The following is a 13,995-nucleotide window of genomic DNA, read 5'->3' as shown; positions in this document are numbered from 1 at the left end:
GTAAATAACATATTTCATCTCACTTCACCGGTGAGTAATCAAGACTGAGAGGGATTACACAAAAGTCCAATGTAAGACAGGATCCCTCGCATCTCAGCACTCCCTCCACCGCAGAGCCATCAAGGTTAGCTCACCTCATCAGGGAGATTTCTTTATACAGAAATTTATGTAGAAATTTTTATAACTCCTTTTTTATATAGACAGATACATAGATATATAATGCATGTGTATTCATGTGTATGTATACACACACTCAGTCTACACAAATAAGCACTCTAAATGTAGTGTGAACTACTCATAGTGTAATTACTCGTTTGTCTGATTAGGGCTTTGTCCTACTTTTCTGTGGACATGAGCCATCATTTAATTTCTTCTTGTCATGAGGAAAATGCCCACATCACATCCTTCACTATATATATATATCTATATATATATATATATAAAAAGCTAAATTAATGCAAAACAATTCTTTATGGGACTAGGACCACAAAGTTATATTTTTATTAGGCACTACTCAGCTCAGACTCACTAAACAGTTAAAACACTCCTCATCCATTACAGAAGAAAAATGTACTTTTTACAACCTGTATTCTTGAAAATTGCAACCATGTACTGATTATCAATAAAAAACTTTTTTATTTTAAGAAGGGGGAAGGATAATGTTAGAAGCTGAGGGTTACATGAAAAACATATGAAAATATCTGTAAATACCCACCTACCCCAACAGGAGACTTTGCCAGAGGGTTGCAATTTCCAGCTTTAAGTAACTTCATTTTTAGAAAGAACAGCTATGCACACACATCCAGAAAGTGTGTGTACAAGCTGTTAATCTGGGCACAAAGAACTTGTGAACCTGACGTACACAACCACCTCTGTAAAGTCTTGCTGTGGAGCATTGCTAACACTACCCAACACAGCAACAATTCAAACTGTCACTTTTTTTTTTTTAAAGCAAAGAAAAATGATGAAGAATGACCTAACAGCTACTCAGACTGAAGGAAAGCAGCTTCTGTAATTATTAAAATACCGAGGTAAACTTCACCTGCCAGCTCTCACAATCCTATAATAAAATTGTCTCTAGTTCTAGTACACACGTCTAAATGCATGATCTTGATTCATTAATATGTCATGAAATGCAATGTAGTATGTTTCTGCACTATTTAATAATGAAGACACATGAAGAGACCCAAGGATGGGCAATTACTTTGTTTTAAAAATGCCTGTATTCAATCCCATATTTATAAACATAGAAAGTAAAAAGCCACTAATAAAGTATTTTCAGAGAAGTGTTTCACCCTGCAGCATTCAGGACCACAGCAGTCTGGTTTGCACCACCATGGAAGATCTCTTTCCCATAACCAACAAATCAAGAAAAGAATGAACATTTCTATTTACAAGCGTCATTTGTGCATTTAGCTAGAAATTCCTATCTGCTTTCCAAAGTAAAAAGCACGTTGCTTCCAACTTCTGTTTCAGCTGTTTGAAGAGTCCTCCAATAATCGCCCCAAAATATTCCCACATGTGCCGACTCACTGTGTCATCTCGTATGTCATTCCATCCCCAACAGTCATATTAGCAGTCAGTAATGAACAAAGACCTTTCTTATCCTGCTTTCTGGCAGCTAATATGACAAATTCTAATTGCTCACCTGGCACAGACAAGTCACCACTGCCTATACCAAACCCCAAAAGAGAGATCCTCTGTGTGCATGTATACTTTATTTATAGACAGGATCTTGTGAAACTAGTGTTAGATTCACACAACAAAGGAGAGAAGAGAGAGAATTTGGTGCTTCAGAGAGAATTTGGTGAGATCCAGGCTTTAATACAAACAGAATTTTAGCAGCAATGCCCCAATAGCTGCCCCCTTCACTTCTGTCTTTTACCAGGGATTTCACTGTATTGATAGTCTAAAAGGCAGAAAAAACTACCTTTGCCTCTTCTCAGCTCCCTCAATAGAACCACAAATTTTTACCACCACCATTTATCAAATCAGTGCACAAGTAGTTCTTAGAAAAAGCCCTGTGCTTTTCTAACCCATTTTCAGTTGGTTTGTGTCATTTCTTTAAAGTAAAAAAAAAAAAAAAAGCCTATCCTTTTGAGATTTTTAAAACTCAGTCAGATGAATCAAACCAACCTAAGTTTAAAGATAGGCCTGCTTTGAGCAGTTGGACCAGATGTGTCTCTGAACCAATATTATTCTACCATACCATTCATGAGCTGAAGTGCACCAGAGAAGTTATTCACACAGAAAGAGAAATAATAGTTTTATTGAGATAAAGGAAAAAAAATATACAGGTACCTATATTTAAGCACTGAAGTGGTTGCAACTGGCTCATTCAGTGCATTTTAGAGATTTAAGACCACCATTCTATTCCTCTTTCTGTCCTTTTGACAGCACTGGAGTTTCTGCTTCAAAACTGATTATTATCGATTTCCTTTGATCACAGGTGAAACACATGGCTATCAAAAGAAAAGAGCAAGTAATTTACAGGAAGGAAAGACTATCTGCACCTTGAACAAGTGTGAATGAGTGTGTGTGAGTATGTCTCTATATATTTATTTTCTATGTGGGAGGTTTATGGTGGGGTGTTTCTCAGTTTTTTCATTTGTTTTTTACAATGTGGTTAAACTATGAAGCAGCCTGTTGACCTATCCCAAGGCCACAGGTCAAACTGTTTGGCAGGGGAGCATAATTTGCCATCATTGCGCATATGGCCACTCATTAAGGTCACTTGTGAAAGGTGCCCTTCAGTCCTTCACTCCAGTTGCCAGGCTGGTCTGAGTCCCGCAGGCGCTGGCCCTTGTGTGATCACCCCAGGAGGGTGCAACACCCCACGCAGACCCTCCGTGAGCACACCCTGTGTTCAGATGCAGCTGTGAACAGCACACACGTTGCTCCAGGCTCCAGTTGTTTCCTCATGTTATTCATGCAGCCCCGCTGCCCCTGCAGTCACCGCAGCCAGTGGTGAGAGTTCTGTGCCTGTTAACACCCCACAGATGAACAACTTGGGGCAGAGTCCTCTCACATCCTTGTCAAACCTCTACAAAACAAAGCTTAAGGCCAGAACACGCATCTACACTACATGTACAGAGCTGGCCTGAAGAAGTAAGCTAACAAAATTATTTAAGGTGCAAAAAGGCAGCAAAAGAAATTTCATCAAAATTAAACTTTCTTGAATAAACCAACCTTAAATTACCTACCAGAGGAACCCAATATGTGTAAAGTGCGCCAAGCCTCATTTCAACGACAAACTGAGAGCAGGCCAAAAGCAAAAAATAAAGGTTGAAGAAGTATTTGAACTGGTTAAATAACACCTAAAAAAGAAAAAAGGAGGGAGGAGATTAATGGAGTGCAGAAGTTATGTATATTGAACTAACCACTAACTCAGGGCAGTCTTAAAGTGGTCCTGGACACTCAGGACAGGTCCGTGCCTGGTTTGCTGCCGCTCTGGGGCAGCTTTTGCAGAAGGCCCACCAAACATAACCTCAACTTTAATTATTTCCCCTGGCTCCAGGTTCTGCACCTGTCTACTGTAAAACCGCTGAAATTGGAGAAAGCATTAAGGTGGGATGATGAAACGCAACTTTCTTCACACCTACCCCAGGGAGAAATGTAAAAAAGTTGTATTTCTGATTGTTGATGACATTGCGAGGATACCGCTGGTCTCTCTTCTCTGGGTGGCCAAGCCAAACAGTACGAGGCCTTGGGTCTCTCCTGCCACAGCATCTTAAGCACTCACAACACCTATGGAAGAAACATTTCATTTTAAATTAATGAGTTAACTTTTAACACGTTTCTCTGAGTCACACACACACCTCAGACGTTGTCCACCAGCCAGGCGGAACAGCTGAGCATCACTTCTTGATCAGTCACTCACCACCTCTCATCTGTCAATTATCTACTGTATTATAAGCATCTTAAAACCCAGAGCCTGACTTTCTACCACATACAGTCACCCTGCCTGCTAGGGCCATTGCCAACCTGGCTCACAGTCCGCTGAGGTATGAGCAAACATCTCGTACGGTGTTGGAGCTGTTACTAAAACACCAGGCAACCATGTGTTTGAAGCTGGGCAGGTCTGTGGTAGTGCTAGAAATGTGCCCGCAGCAACGAGGGCTGGGGTGGGTCCTTGCTTTGCTTTCAAGAAGACATGCATGGAGAAGTGCAGACCAACTCATCACTGAGTCAGTGCCAGCTGCTGGGAGAGCTTCCACCTTCTGGGAATGAAAGGGCTTCAGGAAGCAAGGAGGTATGGGGTACAGGTGGAAAGGTCCCCTTGCAGCGATCCAGGATTGCAGCTTTTATGCAAGAAAGCTCCCATGGAAAAAAATACCAAACCCACAACCAGGTGCTTGTCTTTCCTTGTTGGTGTATGGGAACTCCCTCAAACAAAAAAAGGTTTTCCCATGCACAAACTGAACTTAAACAGGAATGCATATATGTAAAGTGATCTCATATGTCCTAAAGAAGAGATGAAGACAGAGACTCTCTCCTCCTTCCCTGCAACCCCTACTTCACATAGAATTATACTTTTTAACAGAAAGGTTTAATAATTACAATTTGAATTTCTGCACTTTAAAACAGTCTTGCCAAGGAATAATAATCTATAATCCTCTAAAAATTAAACCTTAAGAGGAATCTGAAAATAGATACTAAATAATTAGTGATTTTATTTTTACACAGTATTACAGCCATTCGCTCTGTTTATGTTAATGGCAAATCATATATTATCTACTAATGAATAATATATTCTCATCGACTGAGAGGACATGCACCACAGATCCAGATACACAGCCTGAGTTTGTTAGTTTAGCTATAGTAATTCATATTTCCAGCTCTTGAAGTGACCATCCCACTGCAGCACCACTGCGGAGGCTGCGTGTTTGGGCAGCCCAGACCAACACTTGGACCCAGTGCCACAAACCCAAGGTGTCAGAGAAAGGGCTGCCAGAATTTAAGTTCATCCTGTTTTGAATCAGACTAGTCCAATATAACCTCTGCTCTAATTTTTTCCTGCATTTTTGTCTACTTTGTCAGCAGTATCTCTGTTCTTGTTCTACTAAATGCTGCCACGATCCATTATCCAGCTCGACAATTACTTTTTATATGTTGTAATGCCAGTCTTCCAAAAATTGTTCAAAATAAATATAACATGAACATGATAGCATGCTGACTTTTTACTTTTTCAGCTCAGTATTTCTGGTTTTTGCTAAAAGTTACATGAGAATTCAGGAAAGCCAGGCCAACTTCACTACAACTGATATGGTTACTTAAGGATCCTCTCTTCTCTCTGGGGGAGCTATTGAATATCCAGGCTATGAGATGAGAGCTAAACTAGTGTCCTGAGCGCCTGTTTAAACCACCAGTACACAACACCTCATCAAAGGTCCCGCCACCAGCCCCAGTCTGGCCATGCCCTGACCTCTTGCCACTGCTGTTGGGCTCACCAGTCAATAAATAAATCCCAGGGATGGCATAGGGTGCCTACATTTGAAATTACCCAAATTAAAATCTCCTCCAGCACACAGTTGGATGTCATACATAACAAAAGTATATGCCTCGTTTTGGAAACCACTGCACAGCCTACAAACCTCAGGTTAGATGTTGCTCTTCTCAACCAAAAGACCCCAGGATGAGGCAACAGGAAACACTTAGTCTAGAGAACGTGGAGGATCAACATGCAATTCATTAAGCATGTAAGAGCAGACTTTTCTTCCACAGGCCAGAGCCCACCTGCCACAGCCCCCCGGCTGCCCCAGCCCACCCGCCACCAGCTCGAGGCACCTCACAAGGCTTTCAACCTGGCTGCTGAGGTCTGCAAAAACTCAGCTCTCACACAGATTTTAGTGAATAAAACCATGTAATGAATCCTTACTTAAGGCAATGAATCAGAGCATCAGTTACTTTGTGGGAGATGCAAGGACTTATCAGCTATCCTTCTTGTACCTTGAAAAAGCCTCTCTGTTCAAAATTGCAGCATTGTACCCTCTCAAACCCCAAAAGGGTTATTTTTCTGTTGTCACTGCTTCTTACTGAAAGCCAATCTCTTCCCAATCCCCCTTGTTCCTTTAAAAACAGACCTATTGAATTTCGTTGACATTTGGGAAAGCCAGTAACAGCCGGATTGATAACCAAAAGCTTCAGAGCTCTTACAAACATCTTTCAAGAAACAACTGCTAAGATCTGTTCTTGAACTGGCATTCTGCTACAGAAGTCCAGTTAAATACACACCTGACCGAAAGTAATAACTATTTAAGGAAGTCACTCTCTTGCCAGAAGATACAGGCAGCATGATGATGAACAGAGCTTACAACTCACCACACAGAAGGCGGTTTCCTACAAAGATACCATTTTTAATGTTTTATGTCCTGCTGGATGCAAATAAGCAGAAAGAAGTGTTATCAGTTAAGTCAGTTTCTTCAGTACAGAAGAGAAATAAAAATCGACTTTGCTTCCAGAAGTAAAGAAAAGGTGTCACCATGTGATTCAGTGCTCCGTGAGCAGGCAGAGACATTAACTTCACAAGGCTGACTTGCAAGATAATTTCTCACAAGCTTTTAAAACTAGATAAAAGGATTTTTGCATAATCAAATTACTCTGACATTATTATATTTCATGAAGAGTGACAGATGAACCCTGAAAGGTGGATTTTCTCTAGTCTGTTCTCAAAACAACCTAAGCCATAAGTGTACAGATGCCACCCAAACACAGTAGAGATGGTTTTCTCACTCAAGGAAGCTTTGAGACCGAAATGCTGACAAGATAGCAGAGCACTACATAGCACCCACACATTGGTACTGAGGGAACATGAAATCACAAGTTTTGGATGGTGTCATATAGTCTCTTACCAGCTCCAGGTTAAGTCAAACCCTCCATTCCAAAATCAGAGTACTTGTAAGGTCCCCCAATTTCATTAACCCCTACTGCTTTCACCTACACACGTTTATCACTGGCCATGTAGAGATCAGCTTTATCAAATCCTCGGCAGCTCTCAGCTCTGGCTTTCCAACCCTTCATTTGCTGAAGAAGATAAAGTTAGGAGAATGCAGGAAAATCTGACAGAAATAAACACAGTGGGTAATAAGAACAGTTCAAAACGCTGATAGCAATGATCAAATTACTGGAAAAAATAATTGCAGATGCTTTACTGTTCAAGCGAAGAGGCATCTGACTTCCTGCAGACTTGCAGCACCACTACTGCCATCTCTGCTTACCTTTATACAGGGACATTGCCTGTTATTCTGCATTTGTAACATTCCTCACACAATGGAGTTCCATCTTCGACTATTCCCTAGGCAGTACCATAAAACCATAATTAAGTACCCTAAATGTAACCCACTTCAAAAAGTTACACGTGCCCCTGAAACCATCAATTTGTGTCAAATTTACAAAGCTTCTTTTCTTTGATAAGAAAAACTAACTAGTAGATCCTTCTTCCCCACATGGTTGTGTATAATACCCACATCTGAAAGTTACCAACAGGAAACAAACAGTAAAGCTCGTGTTAAACATTCAAATTCATAAACTCTACTTCAGTAGTATAGTTTAACAACTTGACACTTTTTAATTGCAGTTTTCTTTTGTGTTTGCAGATGAAGACCTAAGACATGTAGTCACTTATATTCCAAATATATTTTAATGGAAAATACTGAAAATGGTGGCATTTGGATCACAACAGAAAAATAAATCTATCTGCAGGAAATTATCTCCTTCTTTCATAATGGAGAAAACCATGCAAGATTGGCCTTGATTCCATGTTTTAATGACTGTGAATTCTGTAAATAAGAGGCTTTGTCCAAGGTAGCAAACCTGGTATACGCACACCCGGTTCCATCACAACGTGCTTCCCAGTTACAGAGAAAGTCAGTCAGTCTTTGTAATCAGACATCTGTAACCAGTTACCTTTGTTTATTTTTTAGGTTGGGCCTCTTCTAGGGATTGTTCTCAACAGCAAAAATACCTACACACCTATATGATAATATTTACAACAGGATAAAGCTCAAAGAGGGTACTACTATAATTTAATATATTTTTTACCTGTGTTGGAATTTTTTTTTTTTTTTTTTTTTTTTTTTTTTTTTTACAAAGTAAAATTCACCAATACACTCCAAAAAACTTTCCAAATATCTGGACAGATCTTCAAACCAATACCTAAATCTCCAAAGCAGCCTCCCAGACATTTTAATAAGTTTAATGACTTATCAGCATTTTTTCTTTACAAATGTATAAGAAAATGGCAAATTAACCCCACAAACCAATCAAAATGTTTTACCTTAAGAAAAGTGTGCTCTGCCCAACTGTTTACATACAATTATACTGCTTTTAGTCTTTTCCAAATTACGATGCATTCATTTGTCTGTGAATGCTAACACCTAGTGCTGCAAAACTGCTTACACTTGTATGGCTCTAAATGAGACAGCAGCAAATGCAGCGAAGTAGAAGGCAATCGCACAAAAGTGAAATTACCTAAAATTTCACATACATTCAGCAATCAAAACCATGACCTCTTGCAGCATTCCCAACACTAAGATATGTGCTGCTTTAAGAATTTTAATTTACAAATGCTGTGTTACTACAAGGTTTGAGAAATCAACCTAAAAATAATGCAGGTCCAAGTATAAGGAAGAAAGGGCATGGGAGAATCTGCTGTGTAAAAATAACAGTTTTGTGAAATTCCTCCCTGGCTAGAGTCACAGTTTTTGCAACCTCCTAAATTACAGGGAAAGCAAACTGAAAACCTGATTAGACAAACAAAAGAAAAACTTCCTGTCCAGCAAGTTTTTGAAGGTGATTATCAGTAATATCAGTGCTCAAGTAAAGAATATCCAGCATTTCTACTAAGAATTCTCCTAGATAGCCTTTTAGTGTGAGGTTTCTATGCAACGTAGAGGAATTCATTTAAAAAAAAAAAGTCCAACCAATGAACACAATACTACAACCAGCAATAACAGTCACACGTTGCAACACTTGAAGTGGGGAGGTTTCTCAGTGCCCAGCATCCCATTACGTCAGGGCCTTGGAGCCTCCTCCAGAGCGTGCAGTGCTCAGCGACAACTCACACACCGTGGCTGAAAATCCTGACAATCAGCAAATGCTGATTTTTATCCAATATATGTTCAAAGATCTCCAAAGAGTGTTTTTGTTAGGAAGGCACCTAGTCAGCCCCAGTACTGGCATTTAACTCTTACCTATTCTGTGATTTTATTTTTTCCTCTTGTCCCACAAACCACCCAGCACGCTGCCTGTGCTTTGCCAGGTGGGCACAGAACAGAGTCCACAATCCAACCCCTGGGCTAGTGGGAATGTTATCTCTGTACAGTAACTGCACAAGTGCCAGCCCATGGCTTCTTGGAATAAGTTTGAAAATGATCTTTTGGTAAGAACACAGGCATTTCTCCAGCACAAAACTGTGTGCTCACTCTTACAGGCAGGTGTTTATCACACACCCCAAAGATACTCAATTGCCATAATTTTTTTTTTTTTTTAACTTTTCAATGATGTCTTAAACTTCATTAAGGAAGAACACACTACTAAGCTCATTAGTTCTATATGACATCTGTCATGTACAAAGCACTTGTACAACTCACACAAACAGGAGTGGCTGCAATGGCAGATCGTGTTTTACTAGCCTAACAACAAGTTTCATTAACCTACCCGGGGTCAGGCGCAGACAGGATGGTTTCACTACCTGAACGCTTTCTGTCTTACATGTGCCCATGTTGCAATGTGAGTAAACACCAGTCCCTGCAGCCACTGTTATCAGTGCACCAGGTTGCACTGACACAACACATGGTGAAACACTGGTGAAAGCCCAGTGCTGCACACGCCCAGGAGCCAAAGCAAAAGCCCTCAAAGCTGCCAAGGACTTGTAACACGGGGAGAGACGACCATGCTTCGGGTGCAAAGACCTGAGCCATGCTGCTAAATATCTGACTTGGGATGTCCAAATGCTGGGATGACAAAACACAACTCGTACTGACAGCAAAAGGGGAAGATGATGGGGAAAGATGGCTAGTGAGCCTAACAAGGAACATTTCAGACAGTTGCTTTTTCCCTTTCTCCTCCGAAAACCGAATAATCTTAACCTCAATAAAACCTATTCTGACAAATCCACTCAGTTGGGTACCAGCAACAAAATACTCTGAACACATACAAGCAAGTACACAAACGTGTTTTCAGATTATCCTTGTGCTCATAAAAAGTCATTTTGACTGGGGCTATCTGCTTTTTCCACTTAACTTACTTGCTTCTCCCCGAAATAATTCTACAGGCACCACACAGTTCTGTGATTTACTGTTCTTTGGATACCATCCTTATTTCTGAGTGTCAGCTTAAAGACCTAGGTGATGGGGGAAGGAGTGAGGGCCATCACATTACTCCAAAGCTTTCTGCTCAGGGCAAGGTCAGTTGTCACTGGAAGAAGTTGCCATTTCTGGCAGGAGAGAACTACCAGCATTATTAGGAATAATCAAATACTTTCCATCAGGAAATCAGAAGACTACACCCTTAAAAGGGAAAGAAAGATTGTATAGAAAAACAGCTGAGAGCTTACATTGCTGCTTAGAGATGCTGATAAAAATAGTACATGCTTTCTAGGAACTGGAACCACCAAGTTACAGAAATGTGAGCAGTTTTCTGTAAAAGTTTAGGAATACACATTCTGAACCATATTGCAATAGCCCCTGAAGTATAGTAAACCAGCAAGTCACTGTGTATCATGAACTTTTAAAAATTTCTTAACAGAAAGAACATGAAAGACAGCTTATATGGGGAAGCTTATACAGCATTGTGTTACTCACATTTTAAATCGTAACTTGGTAAAAATAATAAAAAACAAACTCACAAATCCCCAAATAAAATCACAAACACTCAAAAGCATCTCTTTCAACGTGAACCGTATCTGAAACTTTTGAGTCCTGTAAGTAATGTGGCCCTTAACCTGCACAAGGATCTAAATGAACTGAAGGTGCTGAAGAACAGTCTACTGTGTGCTCCATTTGGGATTATATTTGTTTACAAAAATGCATTTTTACTGATTATGTAAGAAGCAGTAATATGACAGATTGACTGTCAGATGCCAATTAACAGCCATTAACAAGAAGCAGATTTATAAACAAAGCACGTTTGATGGAGAAGTATTTGAGAGAGCAAATGAAAAATGCTTTCATAAGCATTTTTCACGTAAAACAAACTTAATGGGAAAAAGTGTCACATTTATCTAATACTGAGGTAGCATTTGTCAAACTAGTGCTGAAGTTCATTAACATATTTAATCAGTTCTACAACAAGCACATTTCTTGAATAATGTTTCTATGTTTCTCACAGGCTGTGCTGTTAAGTCCTTGGCGCCTTTAATATACAAACCTTCCACATGTCATTATTTTAAAAGCATGTAAAGAATTTTCCACTGATAAAAAGTCCAAAGCCATGCACAACCACCTAGCCTTTTTATGCACCTCCACATGAGTCAAACATTTCCCTGTTTCAGGCTGTGCAACGACGCAGCTGGGGTGGCTCAGGAAGGGGCCAGCAGGGCTGCCATCCCCGCAGCCCACCCGTCAAGTGCCGCGGTGCCAAACAGTTCGGCGGTGGGAACCCAGCCCAGCCCCGCACGCGCCGAGGCACTCCCACACGCAGGCAGGCGGAGGGCAGGAGCTCCCATCTCTCTCTGTTCACTCTGAAATGGAATTTGCCATTTTAAATAGAGCCAGGGCACATGCGCATGTACAATGGAATGGCCACATGAAATGTTACTGTAAAGCTCCTCCTTCCCCATTCTCCCCCCCCCCATTTCTAGATCAAGGCCTTTTTACACTGCAGAGGCAGCATTAGCACAGCAGTTTGCTGGTTTGAAAAAACGCCTTGCAGGATTGTGGACTGAGACCATAAGCTATTTAGGGAAAAACTTGTGTCATGCACCAAACGGAGCATCTGGGGCGCTTCAGGAACTTGCATCTCCCTTCCTGGCAGAGCTCAGCCCCTGGGAAGCTCAGGCTCACTTGCCATCCCACCAACAGTCCTGCTGCAGTTAATGCTATCCTTCCCTCCTAACTGGCACATCTCTCACTGTGGTTTTCAGAGCACTGCAAAGCATTTGGAAGAATACGGCTGAATTCAAGGCATACAGCTGCAGAACTTAAAGAGCTTAGCCTTTGACTGCAGCAAGGAAGAGCCACATTAAAGTTATGCTCAGGAACAGATTACCACTTCTCCCACTGGTTTATTAAGCACATGGTTTCTCTTCTGTCTATACCATCATTTGTCTCTGCAAGGCTACTGTGTGAGTTCCTCCCTGGCTTCTCTTCAAAGTATGCTAGAGGCTGAGGCTGTCGTCCTTGCTTGGATGACACCTGCCCTACGTGAGAATCAGGCATTTCTTACTTTTTGGTTACTGTATCTGAAGATTTCTCTTAAGTCATTCAGTACAAGAACAGATTTCTGTTCCCCACTCCAGAAGACAACACTGACAAACACCTGAGAACCTGCTCCCACTGGCAGGGGGAAATCCCCACAGTAGAAATTGCTGCCAGGGCTATGCTGAAGTGAAGCCTTCCAAGATTTGCCTATCCCTGGGATTTCACATGTATTAAGGAAGGTAAGTCAGAAGGCTTTTGTTTGGGTTTTTCTTAGAGGGAACATAATAAAGAAGGTCTTGTTTATGGCTTAGGATTCCCTGGACTCCATCCTGGATGTTACACCAGGGCCCCTCCTGGACTTGCTGGCTCGTTTCTTCTTTGGTTTATAATACTGGTTTGGATTCACTCGACCCTGATGCTTTGCTATCCACACTCTGATGAAATTACTGACATAGCACAGGCTACTTATCAGTAAAACAAGAGTTCCTAATATAGCATGTCCCATTCCCAAACAGAGTTACCGCACCAAGCAGAAACCCCAAATCCAAGTTACTCAGACTGCTACTGAGTAAAATCCTAAGCAATCTTTCTTCACAACCTCATGCTGCCAGAATTTCTTGCCAGCACTGGAAACATCATCTCTGTGACTGCTAATCAGGTAGAGTCCACAACCAACAAACCACAGCTTAGGTTAGATCAGGGCAATTTGTTAAGACACTACTAACCACACTGTAATACCCAAGATTCTTGGTGGAGAAAATCTTGGTGGAGATAGAGAACTTTAAGAAAATAAATCACTCAAGAAACTTTGAAAAAAATCTATCAAGCCTCCACCTCTCTCTGATCCCTTTCAATCACGTCACCAAATTTAATGACATGATGGCTGCACCTTGTGGAACCTGCCCAGTGATGCATGTGACACAGGCCCTGGGGAATTACTTGCTGCATCACACACAGCTCCCAGCTCAGCATCAACTGGCCCGGATATTGCTACATCAATTATTAGAAACAATGTTGATAATAAGGAATAATTCTAATATTAAATAAAATGTGTAGAACCATTTCAGTTAGAGGAATCTGAATCAAAACTATCAACCAAAACCATAACAAACAAGGGAAAAAGTATCACTTTCCTCTTGTTTTATTTTGGTTTATTTTGCTAACATCACTCACCACATCTTAGAAAACCAGTTATCCAGGGATAAACCAAGCACTGCAATACTGGCAGCCTGGTAACTCGGATACCCTGTACACCCCCACTGTGTGCAAACCAACCTGTCTGGAGAGTGGTGGAATTTTCTAACCAAACAGTATGAAAGGATCATTTTTCTTGTTTAACTTCCTGCATGAGAATACCCGTATAAATATACACATACATCTCCTTCAGAAACAGACCCCACTCTCAGAATGCTGCAACACCGCACACCAAGGATACTGTATTGCTTTAGCTGATACATTTCAGCCGAGCCCTCTGCGTTTGGAGAGACCTTTGTCTCAGCTCCACAAACACCGCGTCTGGCCTAACGCTGTTCCTCAGCAAAGGCCGGGGGCTTGCTCAACCACCGGCCTTAATTCCCCAGCGCCGCAGCGGGGGGGACCGGCGGGACGGGGACCGGCACCCCCGCCCCACTGCTGC

The 13,995-nt window shown here is 41.3% G+C and overlaps 1 protein-coding gene across 1 annotated transcript in view; it reads right to left on the bottom strand.

Moving 5' to 3' along the window:
- ATP9A (ATPase phospholipid transporting 9A (putative)) overlaps positions 1-13,995 on the bottom strand; it is a 71,259-nt gene that overhangs the window by 50,023 nt on the left and 7,241 nt on the right. Inside the window, exons 4-5 of the mRNA XM_026862322.1 lie at positions 3,603-3,747; positions 3,204-3,317 (exon numbers count right to left, since the gene is read on the bottom strand). Coding sequence (XP_026718123.1) covers positions 3,204-3,317; positions 3,603-3,747 — 259 coding nt within the window. The remainder of the gene's footprint in view (positions 1-3,203; positions 3,318-3,602; positions 3,748-13,995) is intronic.

Source organism: Athene cunicularia (assembly GCF_003259725.1).
Source record: "Athene cunicularia isolate RWA chromosome 20 unlocalized genomic scaffold, athCun1 chr20_part1, whole genome shotgun sequence".
NCBI classification, from domain to species: domain Eukaryota; kingdom Metazoa; phylum Chordata; class Aves; order Strigiformes; family Strigidae; genus Athene; species Athene cunicularia.
This window is presented reverse-complemented; position numbering and strand designations above follow the sequence as displayed.